General features: G+C 41.7%; 1 protein-coding gene across 1 annotated transcript in view; it reads left to right on the top strand.

Annotated features, from left to right (window-relative positions):
• PARVB (parvin beta) overlaps nucleotides 1-15,063 on the top strand; it is a 65,870-nt gene that overhangs the window by 33,328 nt on the left and 17,479 nt on the right. Inside the window, exons 4-7 of the mRNA XM_050899173.1 lie at nucleotides 4,185-4,287; nucleotides 7,672-7,812; nucleotides 8,682-8,797; nucleotides 14,538-14,596. Coding sequence (XP_050755130.1) covers nucleotides 4,185-4,287; nucleotides 7,672-7,812; nucleotides 8,682-8,797; nucleotides 14,538-14,596 — 419 coding nt within the window. The remainder of the gene's footprint in view (nucleotides 1-4,184; nucleotides 4,288-7,671; nucleotides 7,813-8,681; nucleotides 8,798-14,537; nucleotides 14,597-15,063) is intronic.

The raw sequence follows: 15,063 nt of genomic DNA, 5'->3' as shown, positions 1-15,063 counted from the left end.
GAGTCTCAGGTGCATTGAAGATCATGAGCTACATGTGGGATCTTGTGGTGGCTTCACCAGCCGTTGCATGTAAGGAGAGGCATAGTGTTAGAGCTGACGCTGGGAGAACAGGCTTTGCAATAAAGCACTTCCTCAGTCCTGCAGTGTTTCTCTTACAGCCGTTATTTAATGCAGCACATGTAGCCCAAGCTTAAAAGACAATATTGAACTGCAGATGTATGAAGTGCAGGCACAGAAAAGAAGGAATGGGTAGAGGAGTGTGAGACCAGACAGATCGAAGTTAAGCATATTTTCATGCACAGGAAAAGCTCTCTGCCTGCACCTTCTGTCTGCTTCCCACCAAGTACTCTGTGCCTGTATCAAGCTGTCTAAATTTTTAGACATTCAGATTATTGAATATTTTCTGCTTCTGTCTTTGCGTGAAGGAGCAACTACAAAGAACTGGAGAGCTGACTTTCTGTGAGCAGAACCAGAAAGTATTTCTGGATGTTCATCATTTCAATAAGCAATATGGTGCTTTATTTCTCTTGTAAAAGTTTAAAAAAAAAATAAAATTCTGTGCAGAAAGATTTTTCCAGGCTCCTAATTAAGACACAGTCAGGAGATCAAGGGGTGGGAGAGCAGATTTTTGGGGTTGGTTTGTTTGTTTTTTAATTACAGCACTTGCCAGTCTTCAAGGGCTGTTAAAAAAAAAAAAACACTTGGATTTTTTTTTTCTTAAATATAAATTGCAAATTCATTTTTTCTAGCAGAGCTGGAGTTGTAGTCTGAATACTAAAGAAGTTAGAATGTTCCTTGGGATATTTTTCTTTCATTCAGGTGCTGAACTATTAAAATAATAAAATAACTATGGCTAGACCTTGTTTAATTTGTCTCTCTTTTATGTACTTTTTTGCCAAAAGTTTTTCAGTGTTAAATTTCTCTGAAACATTTAAGTAGCACATAGTGTAAGTATTTCCCTTTTTTAACACCCTGTACTCAAAGCCACCTTGTGATTCCTGTGTAGCTGCACTCTTGGAAGTGGGATGTTGGCTCCTACGTTAGAAGGTACTTCCAGACTTTTATTTTTAATCCCTTGGCATTTTGTAGATTCTGACTTCAATACCATTCAGCACAGGACAGACAAAATAAAATGTTTATTAATGGTTTCAAATAGTTTAGCATCCTGAGTCTTCCTTTAACAATGCTTCTGATGACTTCTGGAAATCTTGCCTCTTCCTGTAGGGACTGTAATGGGATCTGATAATCAAATGATAATTTCAGCTGAACTTCAGATAATTTTTGAAAGTCTGCTCTGTAAATCTCATGGAAGACCTAAATCTTCAATGACTTTTATTTCTTCAGTTGTTTTTCTGTTGATGTCTATGTGTGTCAAACTTGTATCATTTTGGAAATGGGCAGTCACCTTATTGACAGGCTTTGAAAATCTCTTTCTAGATGATCTGGGACAAGAAAGTATCTGTTATTTAGGACTCACTTTTCTATATCACTGTGAACAGTTTTCGAGGTGAAGGATGGTATCCCTCTTCTCATTGTCTTCCAGCTGTGGTAATCCTTTGCTAACTTGTCTAATGTCTCTTTCCAGCCCTTTACCATGAATGTCCTTCTATCCCCTGAAAAAGATTGAGAGAGACAAGAATAGCTGATTGGTGTTTTCTCTCCAAATGTGGTCACGGTTCCCCACCTGCAGAGCAGAGCTCTGCTGTTTTATTTAGGCTGCATCTTCTTGCATTTAACTTTTGCTGGCTATAATCTCTGATGAGCTAATTTTGATTAGGGTTTTCAAAGGAAATCCAAAGGTTTGATGCCCTATGCCAGATGATAGCTGACATGTTACGATTTTTTGAAAACCCTAGCTTTAAACCTAAAGGAGAAGGACTGGGCAGGGAGAGTTTACCTGATCCAGAGACTGCTGAAGAGGCATCCTGAGAACTGCTAGAGGGTGAAATGCAGGAAGAGCAATTGTCTTGACATTTTTCTCTGCCTATATGTGATGTATGTATCAGGCTGTGTGACAGAGAAGCAAGATGGTTTCCAGGGCATGTCAGAGCATGTGTCAGGAGACAGGCTTCCCAGCATTGCTCCTGTGACCACAGCCAAAGTGAGAGGACGACTGTACCTGCCAGGGCATGGTGCTGCAATACCCCTTTCAATCCAGGACCCCAAGTGCCAGGGGTAGCCCACGTGCCAGCAGGCTGGGCTGCTGAAGCAGAAGTACGGTTGTCAGTTCATTGGCAGTGCAAGCCTTGAAGGTGTTGCAGGAGGGGAGCATGAGGCAGGGGAAGGAGAGGGAGAAACTGTATGATCCTCCTGCCCGACAAATGGCATTAGGTGGATGTGAGAGTGTGGAACAACTTGGCGGCATGTGTTGGAACAGTGGTGGCAGCTGTAACCGCACAGCGGAGGCCATCTGATAGAGGCAGTGGCACAAGTGATAGATAAGGTTCCTGCAAGGTCACAGGGGAGAAGTGGGGCAATAATACTGGTGCAGAGCACATCCTTGTATATCCACATCTGTCTTCAAACGTCACCTCCACTTTTCCTTTACCTGCTCTAGAGAAGACCACTTTTGATACAAGTTGCTGTTATTGACTCGTGAATAACTTACGGAAAAGCTTTATTTTGAAAGAAAGCTCTTTAGAGGAGTCATTTTTATTATTGAGATTTTTCATCCCTCTGGGCAGCTTAGAGGGCAGAAGTGATTCACATACGTGAGCATTGATGCTGATCCTTGCTTTCCATGAATTGACTGGTTGCCATATCACCTAGCTAAAATTTGCCACTTACACTATTTTTAGAGCTGAGTTTCAGCCCTGCACATTTTCAGCATGCTTTGGAAGTACTAAAGATATAGATTAGAGGTACATGAAGCATTAGTATTTCGTGTTTGGATTGTAAACTTCTTTGTCAACACTAAGCCTAGCAAAACTTACTTGAGGTTGGTACATTCAATGAACCTCAGTAGCCACGCTGAATTACTTAAATGTCCTTGTGACCAACATATTCAAATGCTCGTGTTTGCTAGGATTGCCAAGGTGGGTGTTTTCCAGTGCAAGCCTGTCTATATTTTGTTTATTTGCTTTTGTGTCACAATCTCTTCTATATTAAAACCCCAAAACTTTCTTAGCGGTCATGACTGCTGAGAAGAGGCAGAAGTATGGGATCTCATCAGAAAGTGAATTTAAAGAATCCACAATTTTATATGAAGCAAATTAAAAACTGCAGAATTTTTAAATGAGGCTTATTGCTTTAGGTGGCTTGAGTTAATGGATTTTGCATGTCTTTGATTGGCAAAACTCTTGTCCTCATATAGAATCAAGGATTTAGCAGGATTTAACATTGTGTCTCTTCCCACAGAACTATATTATTTTTGCATAATTTGATTTTCCAAATAATAAATTGGAGGAAAGCACTACTGCCAACTTCAAACAGTCAAGGCTGTTTTTCCTGTAACTGTTTGGAAATTACTGTCTTTGGCACCTGGAAAGCTTAACTCAGTTCCTTTTCTTTTTAAAGGTTCTTTATGTTCATTCCTGTTTTGCAGGTGACTGAATGATTTTTATAGTTATGGTAGTCAGCATATGGGGACTATTATATACGTTGTAGAATGGTTATCAGGCCCATTTGTCCAGACTTCTGTACTCTGCAATAGCTTAAGATGAAATGCCTTGTTCTGTTGCTAATGGCAGGGATCTAGCTAGTGGGTCTGTTTAGCTCCTGTTAGTAGGAGCATTCACTCTTTCTCCTCTGAAGCTCTTCTTTCTGGCACACTGCTCACATCTATTCCAGGTAGAGATCATGGTGGGAGCGTGGGACTGTTGTCATCTATTGGCAGGTCTGCTGTTTACATAAAACAGGTAAGATGAGTTTTGGGACCTGGAAAACATAGATACTAGCAAAGATTATTGTTGCAGAGCTGCTAGTTGCTACTTGCTTTAGAATTGGTGCAGTAAGGAGACATTTTAATGAGGAAAAATAGAGGGCACTAAAATTGCCATGCTGCAAGACCTGAATTAAAAGCAACAGAGCAAAAGCATCTCTTTGTCTGTTATATTTCTCTGTAACTTGGGAATACATAAATATAGTTACTCGTGCTTTGTTTTATATTCCTCATTACTGCCTTGAATGGAAGGAACATATTTCAGTGGTTTTTAGATATTTGCCTCCTTTTTCTGTACTTCCAGGTTCTAATTGACTGGATTAATGATGTGCTGGTGGAGGAGAGAATCATTGTCAAACAGCTTGAAGAGGACCTTTATGATGGGCAGGTGCTGCAAAAGCTGCTAGGTGAGTTCACACAAGAGAAGGCGTCCCCAAAGACTGGAAGGGGCCCAAAGTTAATCTCTTCCAAAGCTGCAGACAGCAGCAGATCTGTGCAGTAACTCACCATCTCACCAGGGATACAGTTTGTTTCACTGATAGCTACAGTGTCAGCTTCTCCATCTGTTCTTCTCAGGCTGTCTGCTGAAAGGGGAGGAAATCCAGATGATTCCTAGGTATCTGTTTCATGGACTAAGTATAGTCCAGACAGCTGAAATATGTGGCAAAAAAAATGTGAAGAGATTCATGTTTACACTGGGGGACCAAGCAGAAGCTGCATGGTCCAAAATTTTGTCTGTATAGTTTCCTTCTGAAAGCTTTTGGGCTGAGAGCTTTTTTGAGGTCCTGATAGAATTACTTTTAGGGGATAAAAATGAGAAAAAGAGAATGCATGGCAGCAGGCACATACTCATAATGTGCACTTATGTGCAAATGATTCATGAAAGGATATACTCAGTTAAGCGACTGTGATTTTGCAACCCCTTTACATCTTTGCAATGTGTGTGTTCATGCAAGAAGCACAATGGAGAAAACCTTATGATGATGCAGTGATTTATGGGGGTGCTTTTAGCAAACCAAGAGACTTGAAGCTTCAAGTGCCATTGTAAATCCACACTGTGTCTTGGAGATGGATAGTCAGACTGCTCTCAGTTTACTTATGACATGTTTTCAAGAGTGGGCTGGGATGTGGGATGTATGTGTCAGAGTCAGGCAAGAGGACCTAGTGGTGCTAATTCCACTGGTGCTAACGGATGCTGCTTGCTGAATTTTCTGCATATGCCCCTTAAATAACAGGACCGCAGCATTTTGGTGAACATTCACAAGCTTTCAAAATTGGTTAACAACAATTAACTTTGTGTGCAATTAAAACTCCTCAAAAATAATTTGAGGAATAAAACAAGAGTACTTCTAACACTGCTCGATTAGACTGCAGCTGGGACCCTCCAGACATGGTGGGGAGCAGGGGTGTAGAGTTAATTTTAGCTGGGGAGTATTTGTGTGAATACAGTTGTACTTCTTAACATATAGACACTGCTGTTTCAGCAGGTGGTAGTGCATTTCACTGTAGCCATTTGTCATAGCATGTATCACTGCTTTCGTACACTCCCTGTGGAGGCCATGGTTCCACCCTCAGGTATGCAGAAGGTGCTTAGTTGCATGCATACATACATATGTAGCTCAGCTGAACGTAGCATTGCTTACAGGAGGAGAGGTGGGCATGTACACCTTGCAGCCTGAGACTTTAACTGGACGGGTGTTTCCTCATTTTCTTCCTGTTGGACCTCTAACTGGAGAGCAAATGCTTTTCCCCTGACCTGAAGCTATGACAACTCAGCCCCAATCTTCTGTTGTTCTTCAGTGGTGTCTTGGTTTCTTCAGCAAGACTTATATTACTGAATCTATCCATCTTCATGCTGTCTCATTGATGCAAGAGGTAAAGCACGTCATGCTTGTGGTGGTGCTCCTGATGCTCGAGGCCTCAGAATTAAGTCAGCCCTCTGTAGTGCAAGTCTTCTTTTCTGGTGCCTGCAGGAAGGGCTAACAAAGTAGGATCATTAAACTTCAAGTAGTAGTTATCATTCCTTGTGTGAGAGAGATGTTTCAAGAAGATCTGTCTTGATAGGCAGACACAAAAAAAAGATGAAAGACAACAGCTTGTCAGCGGGCTTATTTTGAAGCAGTTTGGAGTAAGAGATTAGCAAATGGCTGTCTGACTGATTGAGGTGGAGCTCCTTGTTTAGTTAATTTTATCAAGGTACAAGTAGTGCCACTCAGAGAGGCTGGAGTGGCTTGGTACACGTGGTATCAGGGTGAAAGGAAATAAATTTCTGCTTGCTGACTGGCAGCTAACCTGGGCTGAGAATAGATAGGAGCCATAACACGTGACCAAAAAATGAATCTTGTAATATTTTTTTAAAAAAACAGTCTAAAATAATTTAAAATAATATTTGCATGTTTTGGTAGTCAGTTTAAAAAAGACCGAGAGACATCTTGGCTAAAGAACATTTTTCCTATTAATATTATTCAGATATTGATAAAAATTTCCTCCTGCAGATTGATAGAAACAGTCAAAATGTTCAAAGTATTTGTGAGTTGATAACCTGCAAGTGTCTTCTGTTTGGGTTATTAAAGTACTTTTGTATTTCTGTCACTTTTTTAAAAACAGATATATGTATCTTCAGCTAGGTAAAAAGTCCAGAAGAAACATACTCTTGAACTTGAGAGCAGAAATATTTCCATTATTGGAATAATAGTTTTTGACAACTCTGAAATGTTTCTGAAATAGTCTTTAGAGTTGAAGCCCATCCCATTTTGTGAAAACAGTTTTGGTTGAGTAGGTTTTTTTTTTTTGTTTTAAAGACTGGAATAATAATATATAACTGGAATATGTTCAGCCAGTCCTGACCTCCTAGTCCCAGCAGCAGAGTGAGTTTGACCATTTTTTTCCCCAGGGTGGAGGGAGAAAAGAGATCAGCTGTTGCCGTTGCTCTGGTGGCTGGAGGACGCTACCCTACCTTCCTCAGCTCTCATTCTTCTTTTTTTTTCTTTTTTAGAGAAATTCAGCTCCTATGTCTTAGGCAAGGGCCACAATGCAGAGGAAGAGAAGAATGACTTGTCTATGACTTTGGCAATAAATAATTCTATTACAGAAACAGAATTCAAATTTTAGTAACGGCATTTTACAAAATTTCCTGCATTAGTTCATTTTTGGAAGTAATCAACCATGATGTGACAATGTCATAACATGACAAGATTTTACCAACTTCTTTCTTTAAATTAGTTCCACTAAGCCAGTACAAATCTGTGGGTCATATGAGTCTATGAGTTTTGATGGTTTGAGGAGGCAAAGTTTGCTTTAGCTTAAATTCATACCTTCAGCTAACCTGAAATAAAGCTTATCAAGCTGAAGTAAATGTTCACACAATATTTCCCCTTTTTTGTCCTAAATTAACTTGTTATTAGAGAAGTCCATTAAACCTGTGCAGATTCCTTGTGTAGTGAAGGCTGTGTTGTGCCAAATGCTTTTCAGCAGTGAAAGAAAATGGGAGGTACAATAAATATTATTACTAACTTGGTGCCTGTCTGAAAGTTGTTATATATTTTGACACCTGATTGATGAGCACGTTCTGCCAGACCTTACCAGTTTTCTCTCACAGGTTTTATTGGAATTGACACACTTTGATGAAAGGTTTGTTTTCAGCTATTTTGCTTTCTGAGGAAAATTGTTGTCTTGGAAAATTGCTAGCAGAGTCCAGCTCGGCCCAGTGCTTTGTGCTTGGTATTCCCACCCAGGCCCTTGTTTGATCTGATTTTGTCTGTTCTTTTTGTTGTTCTTTTTTTCAAATACAGAAAAATTGGCTGACCGTAAACTGAACGTGGCAGAAGTGACGCAATCTGAAATTGGTCAGAAACAAAAGTTGCAGACAGTCCTGGAAGCTGTCCATGATTTACTCCGACCCCATGGCTGGACAATCAAGTGGAACGTTGACTGTAAGGACTCTGTTGTGCTTTCTGTCTCAGCTCCACAGGCAAGGAGGGTATGATAACCAATAGGTTGATCATATTCTCTGTGATGCAGTGTGTTTTTAAAAATTATTTATTTGTTTGCGTAGAGGGTGTTACCACATCCATGTATGGATTGTAACAGGTACCATCTTCTGTGGTCTTTGTTTAAGGACAGATGTACATGGCTATGGGATAATTGAAGTAATTTGTTCCTTTAAGGATATGCTTTCATTAGAAAGTTTTTTATTTGCTTCCTGAATTTGAATCCCTACAGATATGAGAAATGTGTTAGTCATTCAAATACTAGAGGGTGGTCTAATCCTTCAGGCCACCACAGTGAGAGTAAAAGGATCCTGCATCCTGCTGGAGGATGCAGCTTCTGACAGGCTAAGCAGAAAGTGCCCTCTGTTCAAGCATGGCCTGTTACAATCTGAAAGTGAGAATGGAATTTGAGAAGTCCCTGCACCTAGGTAGTGGGTGGGCTTCATCTCTTACAGCCAGGAAAGCTTGTGTTAACACTTTGGAAGTCTGCTAAAAGCAGAATTCTCCAGTATTCTCCAGTACAGTGGAAAGCAAGTCATTGAGTCTGCCTGTCCTCATTGACTAGAGAGGGAGCTGAAGTGTTTGGACTCCTAAGTTAGGCACGTAACTTAAAGGGAGGGTTGAATCTAGGCTTTGCTACCTGTAAAATTATATTGTAGGCCTTGTTCATTTAGGAAAAAGAGGAAGAAGGATAAAAAGAAAGAAGAATATGTTCACTAAATGCATTTTCCCCTGCCTTTTTCCCAGAGCTGTTTTTTTAAAATAAGGCTGTAGTATTCTTTTATTTGCTTCATTTCCCTTGTTCCCTGCAGCAATCCATGGCAAGAATCTGATTTCCATTCTTCACCTTCTGGTAGCTTTGGCAATGCATTTCCGGGCTCCCATTCGACTGCCTGAACATGTGTCTGTACAAGTGGTAGTTGTACGGGTGAGTATGAACTCGTAAGAGAAATTGATCAGAACAATCATTGTTTATCACTCTGATTTTGCAGTACTGGGCTGCTCCCATCCATTGCCCCCGATCTCTTGTCATTTAGAAAATTCTTGTCCCAGTTGTTCAGAGAGTCCCAGTCCTGGGAATGCATTTTTGGTGTGCTTAAATGTGATCCCGAGAACATCATATGTTTAATATGTTTGGGACCACCATTTGCTACTGCAATATCAAGCTAAAAACATGTGATGGGATTTTGTATAAGAGAGAGTTGTGTCTGTAATTTCTGGCACTTTAGTAAATGGTTTTTGCCATGCATGTTTTGTAGAGAAGCCATTGAAACACAAACAGCACAGAAAGGAGTTTCAGCATATAGAATATCCCTAGTCTGGGAAGCCTGTTACTGATGTTGTTTTTCCCCAATGACTTATTATGCAGACTTAGACAAGTTGTTTTCCTTGGCATGCTAATAGACTTCCATCATTTCTTTCACAGCCTTGTGTTTTTGTTAGCTTTCCTTAGATATGGAGAAGAGATCTGACTTGAGGAACCCTGACTTCTTCCCTCCTGCCCTAGATACTGCTCTAGTTATTCCTTTCTCTGCTTGGTGTTGACCATTTTCTTTCACTCTACAAAGACTCTGCTTTCGGAGCTTACGTACTCTTGCTTTTTATCTCGCCTTCTATCCCAGCTGAAGCTCCTGTGGCGGTACAGTCTGTAGCAGGCGAACCCAGCTTTTCTCAACAGCTGTTGAAACACCAGGCAGAGCTGTTCCAGCTGGCACTCTGATCATGCCATGACTGTTTGCTGTGGTGCTCAGCGCTGTTGTTGCAAGGCAGGCTCAGCTGCTGGCAGCAGGCTGTGGAAGTGCTTTCTGTACGTGCCATTTACTGTTAGAGCTGTCAGGCTGTAGTAGGTTTCCTTTCAAGAATAAAGAAGATAAAGTGATCTCGGACTCTGTTTTGCAAATGTGGATCCCCTTACAAGATGTGATTGCGTGGTGGTTGATTAGGCAAGCCTCATTTTGCTTTACATTTAAATAATGGCATTTTCCAGGCTGCCTGCCTGAATGCTCTAGAGGTACAGGGTGTGATGTAAATGAGTAACTGGTGGATACTCCCTAGATCACAATAAATGTATGTATTATCTTTAAGAGGTGATTTTGAACTGCTTTCTGGCTGCTGTAGTTCTTTAATTTTAAGAATGGTGAGTTAGGTATAAAGTAACATGAACATAAATAGGAGACTAATTTCTTTTTAAATTTCTTTTGACTGTCTTGGAAAGGTAAGGAGGAAAATGTACGTATAAGATGGGCAACGGTTCTCTGACACCCTGATGCTAGAAATCTCCTTCTGCCCAGTAGTGGAGTGTCTTCTGTAACTGATAAGTCAGGAAAAAACCTTAGGTGAAGAAGTAAAGCCTCCCTTTCCTTGTCCGTAGTTGAAGCTTCAGGACCCTCCACCTCTGTAGCAGGGGGAAGGCTGTGGAGAAGGTGTTTTCACATCTTTTGCTGTTGGAGCGATATAGAGAAGACACCTACTGAGAGCATCTGGTTCACCAGAGTCTCTGCATCTTGAGACTAGACAAGGCTGAGGTGAAGACAGGGTGAGATAAATGCTGACAGAAACTAGGGAAAGAAAGAAAGAGAGAAAGAGCAACTCCTGTGTCCGCCAGGGAGTGCCTGAAGGTGTCAGAGCAATGGTACAACAAGAGTTAATTTAAGCTGGAGAGGCTGTAAGCTTTTGCTCTTGGACCTAAAGCCTGGAGTCCTGGAGATGGTTATGGCAACTGCTGGCTGTGAGCCTGCCTCAGCTGGCCCCGTGCAAGAGGAGGCTTGTTTCAGCCCCCCTATCCCACTGCTAGGAAGAGCTTGCAACTCTTCAGCTTTGTTTATTTAAATGGAAAGCAAGGCACAGTATAAACTGAAGCATGTTTCTTCTGAAACAATAACTTTTGCCTTATAGTTTGGTAAACTGAATTTTTGTAGTTCAGCGTCCATAATCTAGTCTAAAAATACATGCTGGTTCAGTAACACAGATCTCTTCAAATGCATTTTATTTAGCCTTTGTTATACTAATGACAAACAAAAGAACGGTAATGAGGTTAATATTGTTCCTAATCCAAGTAAGAAAACTATTATTAAGAAGATTGTCATTATTATAATTATCAATTTATTGTTACATGATCTATTACCGATCCCAATAATGATTAGGGCTCTGTCAAACTAGATCACAATTAACATAAGATGTCTTCTCTGAGAGGTTTTAGTTTAAATGCCTCTTCTTGCTTGAATATGCATTTAAGGGGATTAATCAACAGTTTAAGTGACTTTGTAAGCTTTGCAGAATTGACCCCGCAGCAAAAAAACCTTGCAAGATGATGTGGGAGTATTGTGCAAGAGCACACCCACACTGAAATTTTCAAAACTAGTTAAATCTCACTTTCATGGGTGACTTTGGCACTTAGGATTATCATTATCAACTTTGTTGAGCCGTCCTCACACTGTGCAGATGCATGAGGTGCTTCTTGCCCAGAAGGGCTGTGCTTACACTATGAAAATAAGAGCATCATACTGGTTAAGCAAGTTACTGCTTAGCCAAGTTGTGTGCATTTCCATAGCCCATCCCAGAGCAATGCAGAATACCTTATTAGCTTGTGTAAGTGTTGTGGGCTTTTTCTTCTCTAATTTTTAGTGTCCTGCTCCATAAAATGACATAATATTATGACAGCACTGTGCTACATGGAAAGTATTTATCAAGATCTCCACAGACTGGTGGTGATTCTGCCCTTCCCTTAAATTCTTCCCTTCCTTTAGCATCTCAAGGTGACAGACTGAGACTTTCCTAAGGTGCTGTACTTTTTTTAATTAAAAATAGTTAATTTAGAGCCTGAGAAAGATCTGTAGCTGTATCTGTATCTGTCAAACAATACACTCTTGTTTTTTGGTCCTGCACTGTATAGTTTGCTCAGAAACCCCTAAGCATTTTGGAGAGGACTCTCTGCTTTACCTTCTTTGGCAGGAAGAACCTTTACCTATCTATCAATTTTATCTATCTGTCTGTCTGTCTGCCTATCTACCTATCAACCGCAAGACTAACCCAGCAGAAAACCACTTTTGTTTATATTATTTTATAATGGGCACCATGAGGTAGCCCCTCTCAAGAGTAGAGTTCCTGAAACCTAGTTACTGTCAAACCTTTTTGAATCAACCCCCAGAATTGGTTTTCTTGGTGGTTTTTGTGTGAAACAGAAAATTTTGTAACCATGGCAATGTATGTCCAAGTTATACATGAAGTGTCCTAGCAGAGCAAGGGTTTAGGTGGGTCTTCTAGTTAAGATCCTGTTGATAGCTGCTCCAAGTGCTGAGTTAAGAGTCTAAAATGATACATGTTTTAATACTGGTGTCACTCAGCACGTGCCTGTTGTTCCAGCCCTCCTCATTGAGGACAGGGAGGACAGAAACTTTGTGGTTTCAGTGCATGCTTCCAATGAGAACTGAAAATCCTGAGATTTTTCTTCCAGCTGACTCTACTGCCTGATATTTGAAATGTAAACTTGCATGATGAAGAAATACCCTAATTCAGGAAAACAAAAACATTCTCAGAAATAAGTGTAATGACCAACACAGTGAGCCTTAAGAACATTTATTTTTACAAGGCTCAGGAATTGCCATCTTCTGCACTTAGCTTTCCTCATCCTCATTTTTAAAATTGCAACATGTCCCACCTTGGTGCTACTGGGAGATCTAAGGTATTTTTACAGTAATTCCCATGTAGTCTGAGTTGCAGACTGAAAGGTCAGAGGCAAGGCAGGATGAAGAATAAATGTGTCTGGTGGCAGTGGAGCAAGGAATGAAAGTTTTATCAAAGAATGACATTTACTTTTGGATTGCAAGGCCAAGGGACCTGGACTTGCTGTGCGAGCAGCATGCTCAGCTGCCTCGGAGGGGGCTACGCAGAAATGCTGCCATTTCTACCTATTGGGGAGTCGGTGTTGGCATCCGTTCCTCCTTCTTATCAGGCGTTCGGAGGCATTATTCACTAGTCACCACTTACTGAGTTTTTGTTCACGGTTTATAGCATCTTCTCCCTGGGGTACGTGGAGCCCGGAAGGTCCAGAAACCTGTGTTAATAAAGCAGAGACATGGTGGGATGGAATAAAGACAACACTGTTTTGTATGCAAGAAAACATTGCCCTGTCAGATGCTTCCTCATTTTTCCATCCATGCTGTCATCCTGGCTTGTTTCACCAAACCTTCTGGCGCCGTTCCCGTGGCTCCCTCGGGGGAGCAGGATGAGATGTATGTGTGATAGGGAAGTGAGGGGCTGTGAAGACACGGCCAGCTGGCGGCATCCAGCACAGGGCCCAGCTCAGGCACGGAGCTGTAACAGCACAGCGATGGGAGACCACGGCTCCCACCGTGCTTGCAGCCGGGCTCCCTGGGTGGTGGCTTGAGAAAGCAACGCTGCCTTCATTTGTTGAGTAGGCAGTGGAAGGGCAGGAGTTCTTCTTACTGGTTTTTAGATTTCAATTTTTGTTTCTTAGATTGCTTCTGGGGAAGGATGTGTTTCTCTTCAAAGCTGTTCTCCCTAACAGGTTCTTGTCTGGGGTTCACCTGGTGAAAATGATTGAGACGGCATATATGTACGGTGCTTGTGCCTGGGGAAGGGTGGTTTCCCTGCTTACCTGAGCTAGCAGCTTTATTAACCCTGCCATAAGTCATTCTGACAGACCTGGTTCCTAGATGGCTGCTGAGATTTGAGCTCTTTGTGTCAGCTTTTTAAGCATAGAGAAGGGAGGAAAGAAATTCCTCCATTCGGGCATAAGGCTATATCCCATAGTTTTGGAAGGGACCCATAGAGATGTTAAGAAAGTTTTTGACTTGGGTAAAAACACTTCCAGCCTCCGAGAGGCATGTGCCATGTCTCCAAAACTCGGGAGAGGCTCAGAAACATTTGACCCCACCTGTGTTAGGGGGCTGTGTCTTAACAGAACTGAGGAAGCTGTTAGAAAGCTGTTTTGAAACTGAGTCTCACTGCATGCTAACTCTGTTGGGTAGGAGACTCCATATTCATGCAGAAAATTATCCCGAGGAGAGAAAACCCGGTAACAGAGAAATACTATCTGTTGTGAAATCCCTAGTTGGGCTTTTTATGCTCCCTACATTTCCTTGGTGGATATATGTGTTCCTGACAAGCGTGTGGCTGGTGGCCTCAGTAACATGCCTGCTCTAGGAGAGCCGCCCTCATGCCCAGAGAGCTTTGCTGGCACACCGGAGCCCTGGCCTGGGGGCAGCCGTCCATTTTATTTCAGCCTCAGACTTCTCTGGAGAGCCAGGCTGCCAGTCGTGTCAAATTGTTGGTTGACACCGTGACATGAATGAGTGCCCTTGAGGAATTGAAGACAGGGCTGACAAACTCTCTATAATTTGTGTTCCAGGCACGATGTTCACTCTGGTCTCAGGAGGAGAATGTTAGCGAGTTTGTTGGCTGCAAATATACGTATACACACACATTTCCCAAACATCCATTTGGCTGTCAGCCTGATAAATGCCACTGTTCTGGGAGTGAGCCCTCCTGTGTCAGCTGTTTCACCTCTACCTCCCCAAAACTTAGCGAGCACGTTTTATCCAGTTTTCTCCTCTGGGATTCTGAAAGATTCTGAATGCTGCAGAGCCCCTAATGAGCTTCTCCTTTACTAATGCTGTCTCAGTTTCTAACTCCATCTTCCTTTCCAGAAACGCGAAGGCCTCCTTCAGACCACTCATGTTACAGAGGAGCTGACGACTACGACAGAGTAAGCACAAAACGCTTTAGCTTCGGAGTGTGTCAGTGGCGCATGGTGTGAGCCCATTTACCAAGACGAAAGAGAGACTTAATCTTCCCCCCGGCCCTGCTAAATGAACAAAATCCCTTAATGTGGTGCTTTTTTAACTATATAGACATAACTTGGTCTCTGGAAATATGTTACAAAGGAGAAAAATGTCTTCTTGACATTCTAGTGTTACAGAAGCTTGACCACAATAGGTCATTGAAAGTGACCTTTGTGGGCTTCCCCCCCCCTCCCCGCATTCTGGAGGTAGCCATATATAACTAATTTCTGCCCAGTGCTGTTGCCTCTCTCAAGTGAAGGGCCAGTGTAGATATTTTGGGGAAGAATTAGTTTGACAAAAGGCAATTCTTTGAAATACCTCTCAAAACTGAAGTGATACCCTGTTAAAATTGTAAGGAGAGATGATCTCTGTTTTCAATAGTACCTCAGGA

This window comes from Gymnogyps californianus, chromosome 1, assembly GCF_018139145.2.
Source record: "Gymnogyps californianus isolate 813 chromosome 1, ASM1813914v2, whole genome shotgun sequence".
Lineage (NCBI taxonomy): Eukaryota > Metazoa > Chordata > Aves > Accipitriformes > Cathartidae > Gymnogyps > Gymnogyps californianus.
This window is presented reverse-complemented; position numbering and strand designations above follow the sequence as displayed.